Genomic DNA, 15,533 nt, shown 5'->3' with positions numbered 1-15,533 from the left:
CTAACCTACCACTCCGAAGTGCAGCCTGGGTCAGCAAGAGCTGGCGTGCAGGACCACCACGTAGCTGACAAGGCATTGAGCCCTCCTACCTGGAAAAGCCTCTGATTCTTGGAGGAAGAGGACGCAAGCCAGCAATGACACAGTGACAGCCTTAGTCTCAGTTCCCACCAAAACACAGAGCATTTCCTGTGCCTTTTCCGTTATTTCACAAGCTGCATCTTCTACTCTCCGGGCACCAAGACAGACAGTAGTTTTTTCCCTCAGAAGCAGGACGACTGCCTCCAGTCTCTTCTGGTCAACACCATGGCCAGGACCCGGAGTGACCATCTCCTGTACTCCCTGGAAGAGCTTTTGCCCTATGACTTCGAGAAGTTCAAGTTCAAGCTGCAGAACACCAGCCTGGAGAAGGAGCACACCCGGATCCCCCGGGGCCAACTGCAGACAGCTGAGCCGGTGAAGCTGGCCTCTCTGCTGGTCAACCACTACGGGGAGGAGTACGCGGTGCAGCTGACCCTGCAGGTCCTGAGGGCCATCAACCAGCACCTCCTGGCAGAGGAGCTTCACCGGGTGATCAGCCCAGGTAAGCAGCCCCAAGCACCCTCCCCTCTCAGTGCAGCTGCTGGCTGTTCGTGGAGTCGGGTGGAAGGTACAAGAGGGAACTTGTGTTCAGACCAGTGCATACTGACTTGGGGGTCAGGAGTCCCAGGTCTGCGACCACTCCTGTGACTTCTTCAGCCGATCAAGTTCTGTCCCCTTCTCTGGTCTTTGCAGCTGAAGCAAAGCTAAGGCTCCCAGTGGCTTTAAAAAAACAAACAAACCCAGGAGGAGGCTGAGATTCTGATTATGAGGCCAGATCAGAAGAGGCAGGGGCTGGGTGCTTGCCGGTAGAGTTCTTCACTTCATTTGTCATTAACACCTACAGACGAGTATCTTCGGTCGAGCAAGAAACTAACCACTCCTATCAGCTGGGTTGATGGGTGATATTGTTATCTCTTTTCAGTTTTGAGTTCTCCTCTAACACATGTCACAAAAGTATTCTAAAATTCTCAAAAGGGCTTTCTCCTTCCTTCCTTCTCTTTCTTTCCCTCCTTATTTCTCTTTCATCTTTTCTTTCTTTCCTCTTTTCCTTCCTTCTTTGTCTACCCCTTTGCTGTCACTTTCTGATTTTATTACACTGTGATCAAAGAATGCGGTCTATCGGACTTCTGCTTTTCAAGTCTTTTTTTTTTTTTTTTTTTTTTTGAGATTTGGTGGGGGCAGGGGCACTACTCTGGGACCAGTTTAAAAAACTATTCTTTGATGTCTAAAATTTTCTTCTATTTCTAGATTTTAAGAATATATCAGGAATGCTTTTCATGTCCTTCTATGAGGTAGAAGAGTTTACATAACAAAATTTCTCTGCTCTTTGAAAGAGTGATAAAGCTAAACTGTAATCTGAACCTGGTATAATTTAATGAGGATAATTTTTAAATTAATTTTTTTGTATTTTTAAACTTGGTTATGAGCTTCTTCAGGGTTTTTCACCAGTTCCTGAGGCAGTTTTTGTAAAATATGTTTTCTTGGAAAGCCAACAACAAAGTGTTTTAAGCAATCTTAATTTTACTATGGGCTTTTTCAAACCAAAAATTAAGGTGCTAATTATAGGTTATTTTCTTTAGTAGTGGTTTTCAAATTGTATCCCAGGAAGACATTTCAGGGATTCTTTAGCAAGTTGGCAAATACTTGATTCAAAATTTATGAATTGTTTAACTTACAAAACTAACAAATTCATATTAAAATATGTCATTAACCAAATTTTAAATTATTGGAGGCCATCAGTGTTGGGGTCCAGCCCCAGTGGGTCCAGGAATACCCAAGGGATGAGTGGCGTCAGCGAGGAAGAAGACAGACACACACAGAAGGTTGCGTAGAAGAGGTAGCCTTTTTTTAATTTTTAGGACAGCTCAGTCTTTATAGACTGAACGTTACCTTCCCCTTAAGTCACCACATATTACATCAGATATTGGTTTCGTGCTCCTGTCAATATTTTTCTTTCCCATGTTTTTCCCCTATACATTCATCTAGAATGTTTCTGATTACAGGGTTTATTCTTAAATGTCCTGTACATAGTCTTCTTGCCTCAGTGGCCTAACATTTTCATTCTAACAAAACAATGTCCTACAAATCTCAGGTATAGTGTAAATTCTTTGGACAATAAAACAATACATGGGAAGGGTCACAGTAACATGTTTGACATTTCTGAGAATAGTACCATGTGAAAACCCTGATATTTTTCTTTACCTGAAACCACAAAATCTCAATTTACAATGATTAACTATTAAACAGCAAAAACACCTCTAAAACAGCAAAACACCTCTATTAATAGTGAGATAATGGCAGTGAAGCTGGTAAATATAAATCTTCTATTGAAATCCTATGTACCCCATATTCTAATTCTACAAAAATACCCGTAATATTCTATGTTGTTTAAAGAAAGGGAAACAATGGACAAATAGCAGCAAGGAAATAGCAATAATGAAAACCCTCTCAACCAAGGAGCAAGTAAACTAAAGCAGTATATCTACTTCTAAATCTAAATGCCTCTACTCTTTTCTATTCTAGAACATTATAATCTTTTAAGCAAGCAGCCAAACTATGCCTGTGGCCTTTTCTTCTTTAACTTGATGTTTATGGTCATGTCCTGAGCCAGAGCAATCATGAGCATTTCCAAAAAGGCTTGGACTTTTCCAGGGAGGCCTTATTACTATATATTATATTTCCAAAAATTAATAGAAAGCCCAAAAAAAGTAAAACAGAAAGAGGAAAGAGACATATCGGGCCCCCGGGACAACCCCGAGGGGAAGAGCTGCCTTGCAGGTTCCTCTCTCATCCCGTGACCTTGTCAAGGTCTGGGTACGTCCTGGTGATTCCCGAGGGAACATGTTGGGCTCCTGGGGCAGCCCCGTGTGAGGAAGACTGCCTTGCAGGTTTCTCTCTGTCCCGTGACCTTGTCACGGACTGGGCACATCCCGGCAGCTCCCGACACATCAGTGTGATAGTTCATGCTATACTTGAACTCCTTTTTATGGAGACCTTGAAATTCAGCCCTTTCTGTCATTTCTGTTTATGTAAATATTACCCTGAAATTTCCAGGCAAACTTGTTTTTTAAACTGTTTACACTGAACTGAATCAGTCAGGATTTTCATTTCATAAAACCAAAGTTATAGCAAAAAATTAGCTTCTAAAGTTTTAACTGTCCCCCTTGATTTCAAACTTTTGCGCCTATCTTGATTGACTGATAACTGAGTTTTGTAGATTTGTAAGTCACACACAAAAGTATACCAATTGTTGTATACCAATAAACTAGGGTTTTCACTTATATGTTAAGAATTCTATGTAAGACCTTACGTTGGAAACAACTTCTCCTGCCTAAAAAAGTTTGAAAAGTACTACTTCAGAAATAAGACAGCAGATAATGAATATGATCTTATTTAATGCTAATTGACTGCTGTTGTCTAGAATGTCCTGAACTTCCCTAATTTCTGAGGGGGTTCTCTCTTCTCTCCCTTTCCCCAAATCTTGACTCTGAGCGCCGGGCATTCCCATGCCTTTTCATCTCATTGTCTTTTCAGAGTGTTGGATACAAGAAAGTGACACAGACAGCTCAGAAACGTCGGGTTCCTCTGGGGAGATGAAGCCCAAGAGCCTAAAGACCCCGGATGGCCTGGAAGGTGACAAGCAGCGACAAAGTGCTGATGGGGCTGGCTGCCCACCCTCCAGCCAGACTGAGGCTGGCAGAGGGCCCCAGAAGAAGCCTCTGGGCAAGCAGCGAGATCAGAAAGGCTCTGAGGGCCTGGAGGTGCAGGGCAAGCTGGGGGCCAGGACCACGACTCTGTCTTCCAAGAGAAGCCCCGTCCTCCCCAAGGTGCCACGGGAGAAGGAGAAAGGGAGCTATCCAGGTGTCAGGCTGCGGAGGAACGCCAGCTCTGCAGGAAGGCTCCAGGGACTCACCAGCGGGTCATTCACTGGGTCCCCAGGAAGGAGAGAAACAAAGACATCAGAAGTATGTTTACCTTCAGGAAAGAAGCGACCCAAAAGTCTTGAACTTACCATTTCTCCAGAAGAGACAGGACCCCTCAATCCAGAAACTCTTCTGCTTCAGGAGAAAATGAACACTGAGAATCCAAGCTCAGCAACCACTGCCAGCCAAGTGGCCACTCTGAAAACAGGGCCGACCGCGACTCTGGAGAAGGGCTCCAGGAATCCAGAGCATGCCACGACCCTGGAGGGGACAGCACTCAGGAATACACCTCTCAGTGTACCGCTGGCTGGAAAGACGATGATTGGGGCGCATCTAGAACCCACAGCTCCTGCAGAGAGGAGTGGAACTGGGGCTCTGAAGGCTTCCAGTGTGCCCCATGAGCCTTCAGATCCAGAAGTCTCTCCGTCTGCAGGTAAGAAAGGACCTCAGAGTCCAGAAGACCTGGTATCCTTAGGAATGATGACTGCTGCAGGTTTTCCCCTGTGCGTGCATAGTCAACTCTTACACTTGATCTTAGCCAAAAGGCCGAGAAGCGATGCATAGTCAACTCTTTGTGGCCCTGTGGACTGTAGCTCGCCAGACTCCTCTGTCCATGGAATTTCCCAGACAAGAATACTGGAGTGGGTGGCCATTTCCTACTCCAGGGCATCTTCCCAATCCAAGGATCAAACTCGTGTCTCTTTGTGTTTCCTGCGCTGGCAGATAGATTCTTTGCCACTGCACCACCTGGGAAGATGCACAAGCCTGCTTTTATCTCTACTCTATCCATTTCACTGGACCCTTGGGTCCACCTTGAGGGCCTCAGTCCTTTGAAAATCTGATTGTAGGCTCTGAATCCTGAAAAAGGGCATATCGGCACATCTTCACAAAATGTTGCAGTGTTGCATACATTTCAGCTGGTTAGCTCTTAGACACTTCTGTAGAATCCCCAAAGGCTTCTGAACCTCAGATTGCTCATCTGGGAAAGACTAGGTAAATATCACCTTCTTATAATACTCCATGGCAGTATGTCAAGGGGCTGAGATTCTGCCAGTCTGCCTCTCTGAGCAGAGAGGAAGCTGGTGGCCAAAATCATAGGTCTCTTTTACTAAAGAGGCAGAATTTAGGATTATGATGGGTTGTAAATGACAGAAACACCAAAGTTAACAACTGAAACAAGATAGACGCTTGTTCCCCTTTCACAAAAATGACACACATAGTCTGGGATGAATGTGGTACCCTCTGGCTAGGAACCCCAGCTCCTGCTGCTTTTCTGCTCCACAGAGTTTGAAGCTCATGCTAGTATCCTCATTCCAGGCAACAGGATGGAGGGACAAAGGAGAATGGTATCACTTAGGGAAGGTTTTCAGAAGTTTCTAGATTCTGCCCATGATGCCTCTGTTTACATCCTCTTGGCCAGAATGTACAGACATACCTCCATGATAATGTGGGTTTTGTTCCAGACCACTGCAATAATGCAAATATTGCAGAAAGCCAGTCACAAGAAAGTTTGGTTTTCCAGTACATATGTTTACACTATATTGTAGTCTGTATTAAGTGTACAATTATGTCTAAAAAAACAATGAATATACCTTTTATTTTTGTCCTCACTGTGTGGCTTGTGGGATCTCCATTCCTCCACCAGCGACTGAACCTGGGCCATGTCAGTGAAATGGTTGAATCTAACCACCAGACCACCAGGGGACATCCACACCTTAATTTAAAAATACTTCATTGCTAAAGAATGTTCACCATCATCTGGCAGCACAGGGATGTCACAAACCTTTATTTTGTAAAAAATGAAGTGTCCCAATAAAGGGAAGTGCAATGAAATGAGGTGTGTCTGGAGTCACATGACCACACCTAACTGCTAGGGAGACTGGGAAATGTAGTTTTGGGGGAGCAGGGGTGGGGAAGCAGTCATATGGACCGCAAACAATGCCATCATAAGGGAATGGGGAAACTCTCACTGGGGAGCTCGCAGTCTCACTTACAGATGTGATATGAGTTCCTGGGACCCTGAGAGAGGAGGAGGTGGCAGGGGACTCATGGATTGAGTGTGTTTCTATTTCCTCTTGTGTCTCCTGTTATTTCTGCTTTATGAAGCTGTGCTGGTCTTGGAGCAGAGCTGGTCATAGCTGTAGGTCATCACAGTGGGTTACACCCTTCAGCCTTGTAAAGTTACTTCTTTACTTTCACATCATGTGTTCTGAATCTGTATGTGAGCAGTGGCTCATTCGTTCCTTCATTCAACACACACTTCCCAAATGTTTACCAGGTGCCAGAGGTTCTGCTAGGGTCTGTGGGTTCAGCCACAAGTGAGTACCCATCCCCTGGCAACTCTACTCAAGTTATGCACCCTCTCAGTGGTGGTACGTGGTAAAGCCAACACCAGTAGAATGTCTTCCCATCTTTATATCACCTGTGTCAGTGTATGTGCAGGAGGAAGGCATAGAATTTATAGCAAAATGCCTTTCTTTAGGATAAATGCCCGAGAATTCCAAGTCTCGGGACTGGCATGAGATCCAGGCCATAGCCCTCAGTCTGAGTGTTCTCGCTGGAGGGAAGTTGGGGGAGGACAAGCTGGGAAAAGGCCTCAGTCTAACAGAGAACATTCACGTCCCAGGCACAGATTCCCGCTACGCTGATTTGCAGCATCCCCTGGTAGAACCTTGGGTTTGTCACTCAGGAGGTTTTTCCATTGCTGTGTCCTCAGGGAGGCTGCAGGACAAGGCAGTGTGTCCTCTCTGCCGTGCCCAGGAAGGAGACCTGGTTGGTGGCAGCTGTGTGCACATCTCCTGCAGCTGCTCTGCGGCTTCCAGGGACCCTGAGGCCTCACTCAGCCGCTCATCCAGCTGCCCCCGGTGCCAGGACTTGCTCCCAGGGAAGAGCCACGGAAGCCGTGAGTGGCAGGAGGGCCTGCAGATGGCCAGCCTGAACCCCAAGAACCTGCCACAGTGTGAGCGTCACATGAAGCAGGTGCAGCTGCTCTTCTGCGAGGACCATGGGGAGCTCATCTGCCTTATCTGCCGGCTGAGCCAGGAGCACCGGGGCCACCGGGTGCGCCCCATTGAGGAGGCTGCCCTGGAATACAAGGTGGGGCTTCCTGCATTGGGACCCTTCTCTGCTGGGTGCCTGAACACATCGGGGGGTTTCCCTGGAACGCTAGGCACTGGTGCATTAGGGAGCATCTGTGGGCTGTAAATGGCAAACACATACAAATTGAGCCAGCAAAGAGGGATGCTGCATGTAGCTCAGAGGTCTATGGGAATCTAGCTTCAGGTATGGCTGAATCCAGGTGCTCACAAGAAATCTTTCTCACCACCTCGGCTCTGCTTCCTTTGGTGTGATGAGGTCATTTCTTCCTCTGGTTACCTCTCCCCATGCTCCTGGCTGCAGCACCCTCAGCTTTATTCCCTGTAGCAAATTTTCCCATCTAGGGTTGGTACCAACTAAAGATGGCAGGGGCCAAGTTTGAGCTTCAACAAGTGTTGTTGTTTTTTTCTCCCCAGGAGCAAATTCAGAAGCAGTTGGAACATCTGAAGGAGTTGAGAAAATCTGGAGAGGAGCAGAGATCTCAGGGGGATAAGAAAACAGTGAACTCCCTGGTAAGGTTAGGGGTGGTCTGTGGCCTGTCATTGACTGGGTTCACCCTGTAGAAGGAAGCAGAGAACCCAGAGTGAGCAGGGGTCCCTCAAGTCCTGTACTAGCTCACAGGGAAACGGAGCTGATCACCTATTTAGAGTCACCTGCTCCTGGGGGAGCAGGGAATAACAGGTGTCCAGAGATGAGCTTGTCCCTGGGGATGGAGTCCACCTCCAGCAAGAAGGGGTATCTCCCAGGACCCAGTCACACTTTCTTAGACTCACCACAAAATGGTTTAGAGAAATGGATGCTGTAAGTGAGGAATGGGATTGAGGAAAGGGGAGGAGAGACTTTCTAAATACTGCTCCGAGTTGTTTTTATAATTGCTGTTATCTTTTTTTTTTTTTTTTACAAAAGCCATATTTATTTGTAAAATTCAAATGGTTAAAGTGAACATTTCCTTTTAAAACTGTGGTTCTGCAACACTGCAGATTCCAATAAGTACCACTTAGTAGCCTTCCTGTTAAGGTGTTGTCCAGACTCTTGGATGCTTTAGTTGCTTCTGTTTTCCCTTCGTGTGAAGGTGCCTAACTAACCCACAGAGCCTTGATGATTTGTCTGATGCATTTCTGTTGGTTGGATTTCATCTCCCTGAGTTCCAAACTTGTCAGGACCCACCACACGGCAGTGAGAAACAGGCAAAGATAACAAAGGGCAGGATGAGAGGGAGGGGGTGGCAGCTGTCCAGGTGTCTGACTTTTGGGAAACTGCTGAATGGTAGTCAAATGAAAACCCTTTCCTATAACCCCAGGCGGCTTGAACTTGTGGATGAAGCAGAGGTCAGCGGTGCTCCAGGTGGGGCGGAGGACGGTGAGGCAGGAGCCTGGGCTGCTCAGGGAAACCCAGGGAGACAAAAGTGTCCAGCCTTCCCTTCAGACGCAGTGACATAGGCCCTTATGGAAAGGAATGCTGTTTTCAGGCCTTCACCTCCTCCTCCTTTTTCAAATAATGAAAAAAAATTTTTTAATCATAGGAAAGAGGGTAGGGAAAGCTCCTTTTTACAGCAGAAAGCCAACTAAAACAAGTATAGAATAATAATTGAATTAGAAGATTTCCACTATAGTTGACACTGACAGGGATCAGCAACAGAAGCTAAAATTTTTAGGAGAAAAATGGCAGAGAACAGCGTACTTACACACCCTCAAATACCACTCCCCAAATTACTTAATAATTATAAAGGAAATAATATATATTTACAGAAGTGACTGGTAGACCCCTCCTTAACCAATTACCAACTCTAGAATCCCTATACTGATGATGGCAAACTGGTTAGTCTTTGCCTCCCAATGGGATGGTCTAGAGAGAGCATGGCCTTAGGTCTATGGCACTCTCACCCCCCACCCCATGTTTCTCCTGAATTTAATCATGAGCAAAATTATCAGAGAATTTTAGAATATAGGCCATTGAACAGGATGGTTGACCTGTCCTCTTAAAAAAAAAGGAAAGTCCACATTACTGCTATCAACAACAAAAAGTGTCCCAGATTCCATGTTTAGGAACATCACATTGGAAGCCTGAGACTGGCCACGTCTCAAGTTAGACACATGTGGGAATATCTACACCCACATGTTTAGTGCTTAGTTGCTCAGTCATGTCTGACTCTGCAACCCCTGGGATTGTAGCCCGCCAGGCTCCTCTATCCATGGGGATTCTCCAGGCAAGAATACTGGAGTGGGTTGCCATGCCCTCCTCCAGGGGATCTTCCTAATCCAGGGAACAAACCCAGGTCTCCCGTACTGCAGACAGATTCTCTACTGTCTGAGGCACCAGAGAAGCCCATCTACGCCACAGAAACAGCAAATGCCACAACCCAGTCTTGGTTTTTTGTTGATAGTCTAGACTTAGACAGTGAGTGATGGGGAAAGTGACTTGCGCAGACCAGCGGCACGGGTGTGTGTCTGCGGTGCTGTGCTGTAAAGACCGGGAGAACACTCTTCTGCATTCGAAATGCAGCATGTGACTCAGCAAAGGCTGCTGACGTTACAGGAGAAGGTGTGAGGTTCCGCACACATCGAGTTCATAGTCTTACTCCTTTTTTCTCTTTTGTTTTTTAGTTTTATTGAAGTTTAATTGATTTACAATATTGTGTTAATTTCTGCATAGCTAAGTGATTCAGTTATACATACATGTATATATTCTTTTTCATATTCTTTTCAGTCGTGGTTTATTACAGGATATTGAATATAGTTCCCTGTGCTATAAAGTTGGACCTTGTTGTTTATCCATGCTAAATGTAATAGCTTGCATCTACTAACCCCAAACTCCCAGTCCATTCCTCCTCTTTCCCTCTTCTCCTTGGCAATCCCAAGTCTGTTCTCTACGTCTGTGAGTCTGTTTTGTATGTGCGTGCTCAGTTGTGTCCAACTCTTTGCAACTCCAGGGACTGCAGCCCACCAGGTTCCTCTGTCCATGGGAATTTCCAGGCAAGAATACTGGAGTGGGTTGCCATTTCCTACTCCACATAGTCTTACTCCTTAATTACAGAAAAATACCAGGCAGTGTCAGAACCACTATCATATGTCAACTAGGGGACCACAGGTGGCCGGGGAACAGGGGCCAAGCAAACATCCACAAAGCGTCCTGGGAGGCCCTGGGCTGTTTGGAATTTACACCAGAGTTCTCTTCGTTGTATCTAGCAGTTTAGCTAATATATGAATGTGCCCATATTAAAATCAACAACAAAAGGTGCAGAGACATTTTTGGTTCAAAAGAACTTAAGAGATTTAGTCCTGTCCTTTTGAGCCAAAAATGAGATTTCTTCTGTACAGTCTATGTGAAGGGTCCTCTCCCTCCTTGGATGAAGGAAAGTTACCCTAGAGCAACTTCAAGTGTCCACCGCAACGTTCTAGTGATGAGAAAGTCATGGATGGCCAGTGTGCAAGAGTACTGGAAGTCAAGTTCACTTGCATCCAAATAGATGGACTGACTTGCCCCAATTCAGGGGGAGGAGAGGGGACTCTCCCTTTGGAAGGTGGGCTCCTGGGTATTCCCTGAGTGCACAGGCCCCTAAACCTCCCTGACTTCTGTTCCCCAGAAACAAGCTGAAACCCAGAAGCAGAGAATCCAGTGCCAGTTGGAGCAGCTGTGCCAGTTTTTAGAGCAGCAGGAGCGGCTCTTTATGGCCTGGCTAGAGGAACTGGGCCAGACCATCGGCCAGGTTAGGGAGACGTACGGCACCCGAGGGACGAGAGACATCGCCCTTCTCGACAAGCTGATTGGGGAGCTGGAGGCCAAGCAGTGCCAGCCAGAGTGGGAGTTTATGAAGGTGAGCGTGGCTGGGCCTGGCCTTCCTCTGTCCACTGTGCCCAGCAGGATGACAGGGGCTCCCAGTACTGCCATCTGCTCTCCCCAACCCAGTGGTGAGGCCCTTGGGGCTGGGGTGGGACTTGTCCTTGGTGATCCATAATGCCTCTTGTGCCCAGGCTTCTGCAATGCAGTATCAGGAACCCATGGTGGCCTAGAATCTAGGGGATCCCCTGGCATCTCCCACATGTCAGCAGACTTTGGGTACGGTTATGGGCAGGCCCCAGTTGAGTTGCCACCTTGCTGATTAGAACTGGGGGGAGGGGCCCTGTTTTTGCTGACACTCTGGGGCAGGGAGGCCAGGAGTCATCATAGCCCTTACAACACTGGTGATGGAGAACTTCCCTCTTTTCTCTCCTAGGACATTGGAGTCACCTTGCACAGGTACCAAGAGGTCCCCTGATGATCCCTTGGTGAGGGGTTCCTGCAGGCAGCATCTGGGGAGGCAGCCCTAGGAGGGAGATGCTCCCAACCCAGGGATGTGCCTTCTCCCATCTCCTGCAGCTTCCGAAGGCCTTTCTGGATTTGTGTAGGGAGAATGGGAGCATGATCAGGAGGGGAGTGTGGGACTGAAGACGGAACCCAGTGAACACGCCTGTCGTGTGGTGGTGGCTTCCTAGGAAACCTCCGCTAACAGCCCATGTCCTGTGCAATTCACCTTGTGAAAACTATTCCTGCAGGACTGCCTGCTTGCAGGCACAGGGAGAGAGGCACTTTCCAGAAGTGGATCTGCTAAGCCCCGCAGGCAGCAGTGGAGGGGGTGGGCAAGAGAAGGGGAAGAGAAGGGGAAGGGAGGGGAGGAAGGGAAGGGGAAGGAGGCTGGAACCTACAATCACCCAGGGGAACTTTACGAGATCCTGACGTTCAGGCCCCGGCTGACAAATTAAATCTGAATCTTCAGGAGTATGACCCAAGCATTAATTTTTTGAAGAGTTTTTTTTGGTGGTAAAATACATGTAACACAAAATTTGCCATTTTAAGCATTTAAAAATGTACAGTTCAGTGAGTACCTTCATATCATTGTACATCACAGTACTGCATCACCATGATCCAACCCTAGAACTCTCTCATCTTCCCAAACGGAAACTCCGTACTATTATACAACTTCCCAATCTCCCCTCCCCCAACCCCTGGCAACCACCATTTTACTGTCTTTATGTATTCCACTACTCTAGCTACATCATATAAGTGGAATTATGCAATATTTGTGTTCTTGTGTCTGATTTATCTCACTTAGCGTATCTTCAAGGTTCATTCATGTTGTAGAATGTGCCAGAATTCCATTCCTTTTTTTTTACATTTATTTTATGGCTGGGCTGCATCCTAGATCTTAGTTCCCCAATCAGGAATCAAACCTGTGGCCCCTGCAGTGGAGTCTTAACAAGTGAATCAACCAGGGAAACCCCCCATTCCTTGTTTTAACTTTGGCTGCGCTGGGTGTTTCTTGTGTGAGTTTAATTGCCCTGCAGCATGCAGGACCTTAGTTCCCCAACCAGGGATCAAGCCTCACCCTCTCCACTGGAAGCTTGGAGTGTTAACCACTGGACCGCCAGGAAAGTCCCCTGGTGTCTGTGGTTTTTGAAACTCCCCTGGAGAGCACACCCCATGGCCAGCATTGAGGACCAGTGTTTAGAACTTGAAGCCCAGGAAGGAAGTTTTCTTTGTGAAGTGGGTCTGGGGTGGGTGTGCACCTCCCTTTCAGTTCATGAGACCTTGGGCCACCCCCATGCTCCAGCCCTCTTTTGCCAATGGTCTTTTTGTCTCTAGGGCCAAGATGGTGACTGTCCCTGAGCTGTGGGCCACGCCACCAGAGGTGAAAGAGAAGATCCACCTGCTCTACCAGAAATCAGAGTTTGTTGAGAAGCGCATGAAGCACTTCTTGGGTAGGTGGGCTTGCGGGAGAATGGGAAGAGCCCCCTCACCTGCCCTCAGGAGCCGTGTAGCCTGGGTCCCCTGGCGTCTCTTCTCCATCTCTCTTGTCCTTTCTGTCTTGCCTTCAGCCTCTCCCAGATCTGTCCCCATCTGGGGAACCTAACTTGAACTCCTTCTCTCCTTTTAGAGACCCTGCGCTCAGAAGTGGAAACGTTCAATGGTGAGTATGGTGGTGGTAGTTTGTGCTGGCCAGGGGTCCCTTGTGATTTCTAGGCATTATTTAGGAGAGAAAAAAAAACCACCTGTAACAAAGGTGGGAGAAAATTCATGACAAGTCCTCATAGTCTCTGAGCTGGGGTCACTGCCAGATCACAGAATATCCAAGGCTGGCTTGGGTGCCAGGGAGGAATGGGGGCCTATGAAATCAGAGGAAGCCGGGCAGGTCCTGAGCAGGGAGGAGGGGTCCTTGTCTTTCCTTGTTGTGGGGACCAGGGTGGATGTAGTCCCTCTGACTGGGGATGCTCAGCATTGCCCCTATCTCCTTTTTCTCTGTAGTTGCAGAACTGATTGGTGGTCAGGCACCCTGAGGCGAGTAGCCTTGGCCTGCCGGGTCCCTGCTCGGTCCCCCAGTGCGATCCCGAAGAACAACCCTGTCCACGTTTCCTGGATGTGGGGAAAACCCTGTGGGGATGTTGTCCATGGACCTGAAGTCAGGAATTCTAATTCTCTCTGCAGTTAATGTGATTCTGGAAGCAGAAACTATCCACTCCAACCTCATCTTTCATCTTCTCTGATGACGTGAAGAGAGTGAGCCTTGGAAAAGAAAAGTGGGACCATCTGCCTGCTAGTCCAGGAAGATTCTATAGCTGAATCGTGGTGCTGGGCTCTCTGAGCCTGCTCTCTAGCCACCATGACTGAGAAGTGAAGGTGGGAGACAAGCCAGGGTGGGTCCTGGGCGTTTGCAAGGCAGCCACGAGCAGCAAGGAGAACATGACTCTGTCACCAGAGAATGGGCATTTGGTAGAAACAATGAGGCAGTAAAATGAATGCCAGGCGTGCACCTTTCTCCAGATCCAGATGGAGGAGCCCTGCTGGCATGGGGTTATCTCCCTGGACTACAAGACGGGGACATCTCCTTTTACAAAGTGACAGCCAAATCCCACATCCCTCACAGCCACTGGCTACTTTCCCCTGGGGCCCCTTCAACCTATCCTTAGCCCCAGGACACATGATGGAGACAAGAACATGGATCCTCTGACCATCTGTCTAGTGGGGGTGGCCACAGCCTCCCTGAATACCTGACACTTTGCATCTCCCTTCAGGCTCCTGGTCTTGAATCTTGAATCCATACACCTGACAGTCATTACTGGGTTCCAGTGCTGTGGGGAATACAATCAATAAAAAAATAGTCCCCGTGCCCAAGGAGTTTACTGGACAGAAGCAGAAGTAGGCTGGGTCACAAATACTGGTAAACCAAGGGTAAAGAGAACACACATACAGATGATACAAGGCTTTCAGAGTACATTGCTGTTGCTTAATAAATCCTTGTTAAGAATTAGCACCTAAGATGCTCCTGAGACAGAACCTACCCTCATTTTCCCTCAGGACCCTTGGCAAGGATGTGTTCCTTCATTCTACCTACCCCTGTCTTGAGACTTAGGAAGCCTGAAGACAAACAAGCAGATTGGATCATTACAAATCACTTTTGTACTTGGATTAATGAACTGTGACTGGACCTCATAAATAAATCACTTAGAAAATGTAGTTGTAATTGCATTTGTTGTCACTCAGTTGATTACTGTGAGATGCTGTTTGCATACAGAAGACCATGAAGGAGATGGGGCTGCTGTTACTATTCTTCCTGAGCTCTACTGGCAAATCTGTGGGTCTGTGGAATGTTAGGTTCTAGTTCACTCTCCATTTAAAGAGACATAAATAAATAAAGAGACATAAAGAGAGAGGGGGAAGGAGAGGGACAGACTTGGAGTTTGGGGATAGTAGATGCAAACTATTATGTTGAGAATGAATAAACAAGGTCCTACTGTATAGCACAGGGAACTATATCCAGTCTCCTGGGATAGACCAAATGAAAAGGAATTAAAAAAAAAAACAATGTCTGTATGTGTATAACCGAGTCACACTGCTGTTGGCAGAGATTAGCACAACATTGTAAATCAACTATACTTCAGAAGAAAAACATTAACACACACAAAGAATAAAATGACATATAAAGAGGGATGTAAGAAAAAACGAGGATCAAATGAAGATTGAACCACAAACTTCTGCTACTCCAACTTCTCTTCCCATCTTCACAGTGGAGCCTAGATTCTCTGTGGTTGTGACCAGAGCACAAAACACATGCTTTCCTTTCTTCATGGAGCTTTGTTCTACATGCATAATCAACATGCTGACACAGCTCACGTGCCCTGTTTGCTCAGCTGTTCCCTGTGTTTGGCATTTACCCTGTGTTTGTTGTTACCAATTCTCCCTTGCTATCCTTCCATGAACAGCTTGGTGTATATCTTCTGCCACCTTCCCATACACATGTTCTTCCCTCCAATTATTCCTAAAACTGTTTCAGAATGTGAACTATTTGACAACACTTGCAGTGGTTGGCCATACAATCCTTCAGAAAGCTTTTAAATGTTTCATGCCTGAAGCAGTGTGGATCACTTACAAAATTTTTGCTGATATGATAGAAATGTAATGAGA

General features: G+C 46.9%; 1 protein-coding gene across 3 annotated transcripts; it reads left to right on the top strand.

Annotated features, from left to right (window-relative positions):
- Window positions 1–232: 232 nt before the first annotated feature.
- On the top strand, window positions 233–14,585 carry MEFV (MEFV innate immuity regulator, pyrin). Of its 3 annotated transcripts, XM_043914129.1 has the most exons (10): window positions 233–580; window positions 3,613–4,434; window positions 6,718–7,097; window positions 7,514–7,609; window positions 10,681–10,911; window positions 11,311–11,333; window positions 12,717–12,832; window positions 13,009–13,041; window positions 13,377–13,409; window positions 13,557–13,639. In XM_043914129.1, exons 1-9 carry the CDS (start codon window positions 304–306, stop codon window positions 13,406–13,408), a joined length of 2,010 nt encoding a protein of 669 aa, XP_043770064.1. In that variant the 5' UTR covers window positions 233–303; the 3' UTR covers window position 13,409; window positions 13,557–13,639. The 3 variants fall into 3 exon arrangements, with proteins under 3 accessions (XP_043770064.1, XP_043770062.1, XP_043770063.1); XM_043914127.1 differs by lacking the exon at window positions 13,377–13,409 and having other exon boundaries at window positions 13,557–14,585; XM_043914128.1 differs by having other exon boundaries at window positions 13,377–14,585.
- Window positions 14,586–15,533: the final 948 nt, after the last annotated feature.

This window comes from Cervus elaphus, chromosome 10 (genome assembly GCF_910594005.1).
Source record: "Cervus elaphus chromosome 10, mCerEla1.1, whole genome shotgun sequence".
In the NCBI taxonomy this organism is placed as follows: domain Eukaryota; kingdom Metazoa; phylum Chordata; class Mammalia; order Artiodactyla; family Cervidae; genus Cervus; species Cervus elaphus.
Note: the sequence above shows the minus strand (reverse complement) of the source record. Positions and strands in the feature narration are given on the sequence as shown.

Excerpts from the sequence above, each read along its gene's own strand:
- MEFV (XM_043914127.1), top strand. The coding sequence starts at position 304 with ATGGCCAGGACCCGGAGTGACCATCTCCTGTACTCCCTGGAAGAGCTT. Across the intron at positions 10,912-11,310 it reads CAGAGTGGGAGTTTATGAAG|GACATTGGAGTCACCTTGCA; the intron begins GTGAGCGTGGCT and ends TTTCTCTCCTAG. Across the intron at positions 12,833-13,008 it reads GCGCATGAAGCACTTCTTGG|AGACCCTGCGCTCAGAAGTG; the intron begins GTAGGTGGGCTT and ends CTCTCCTTTTAG.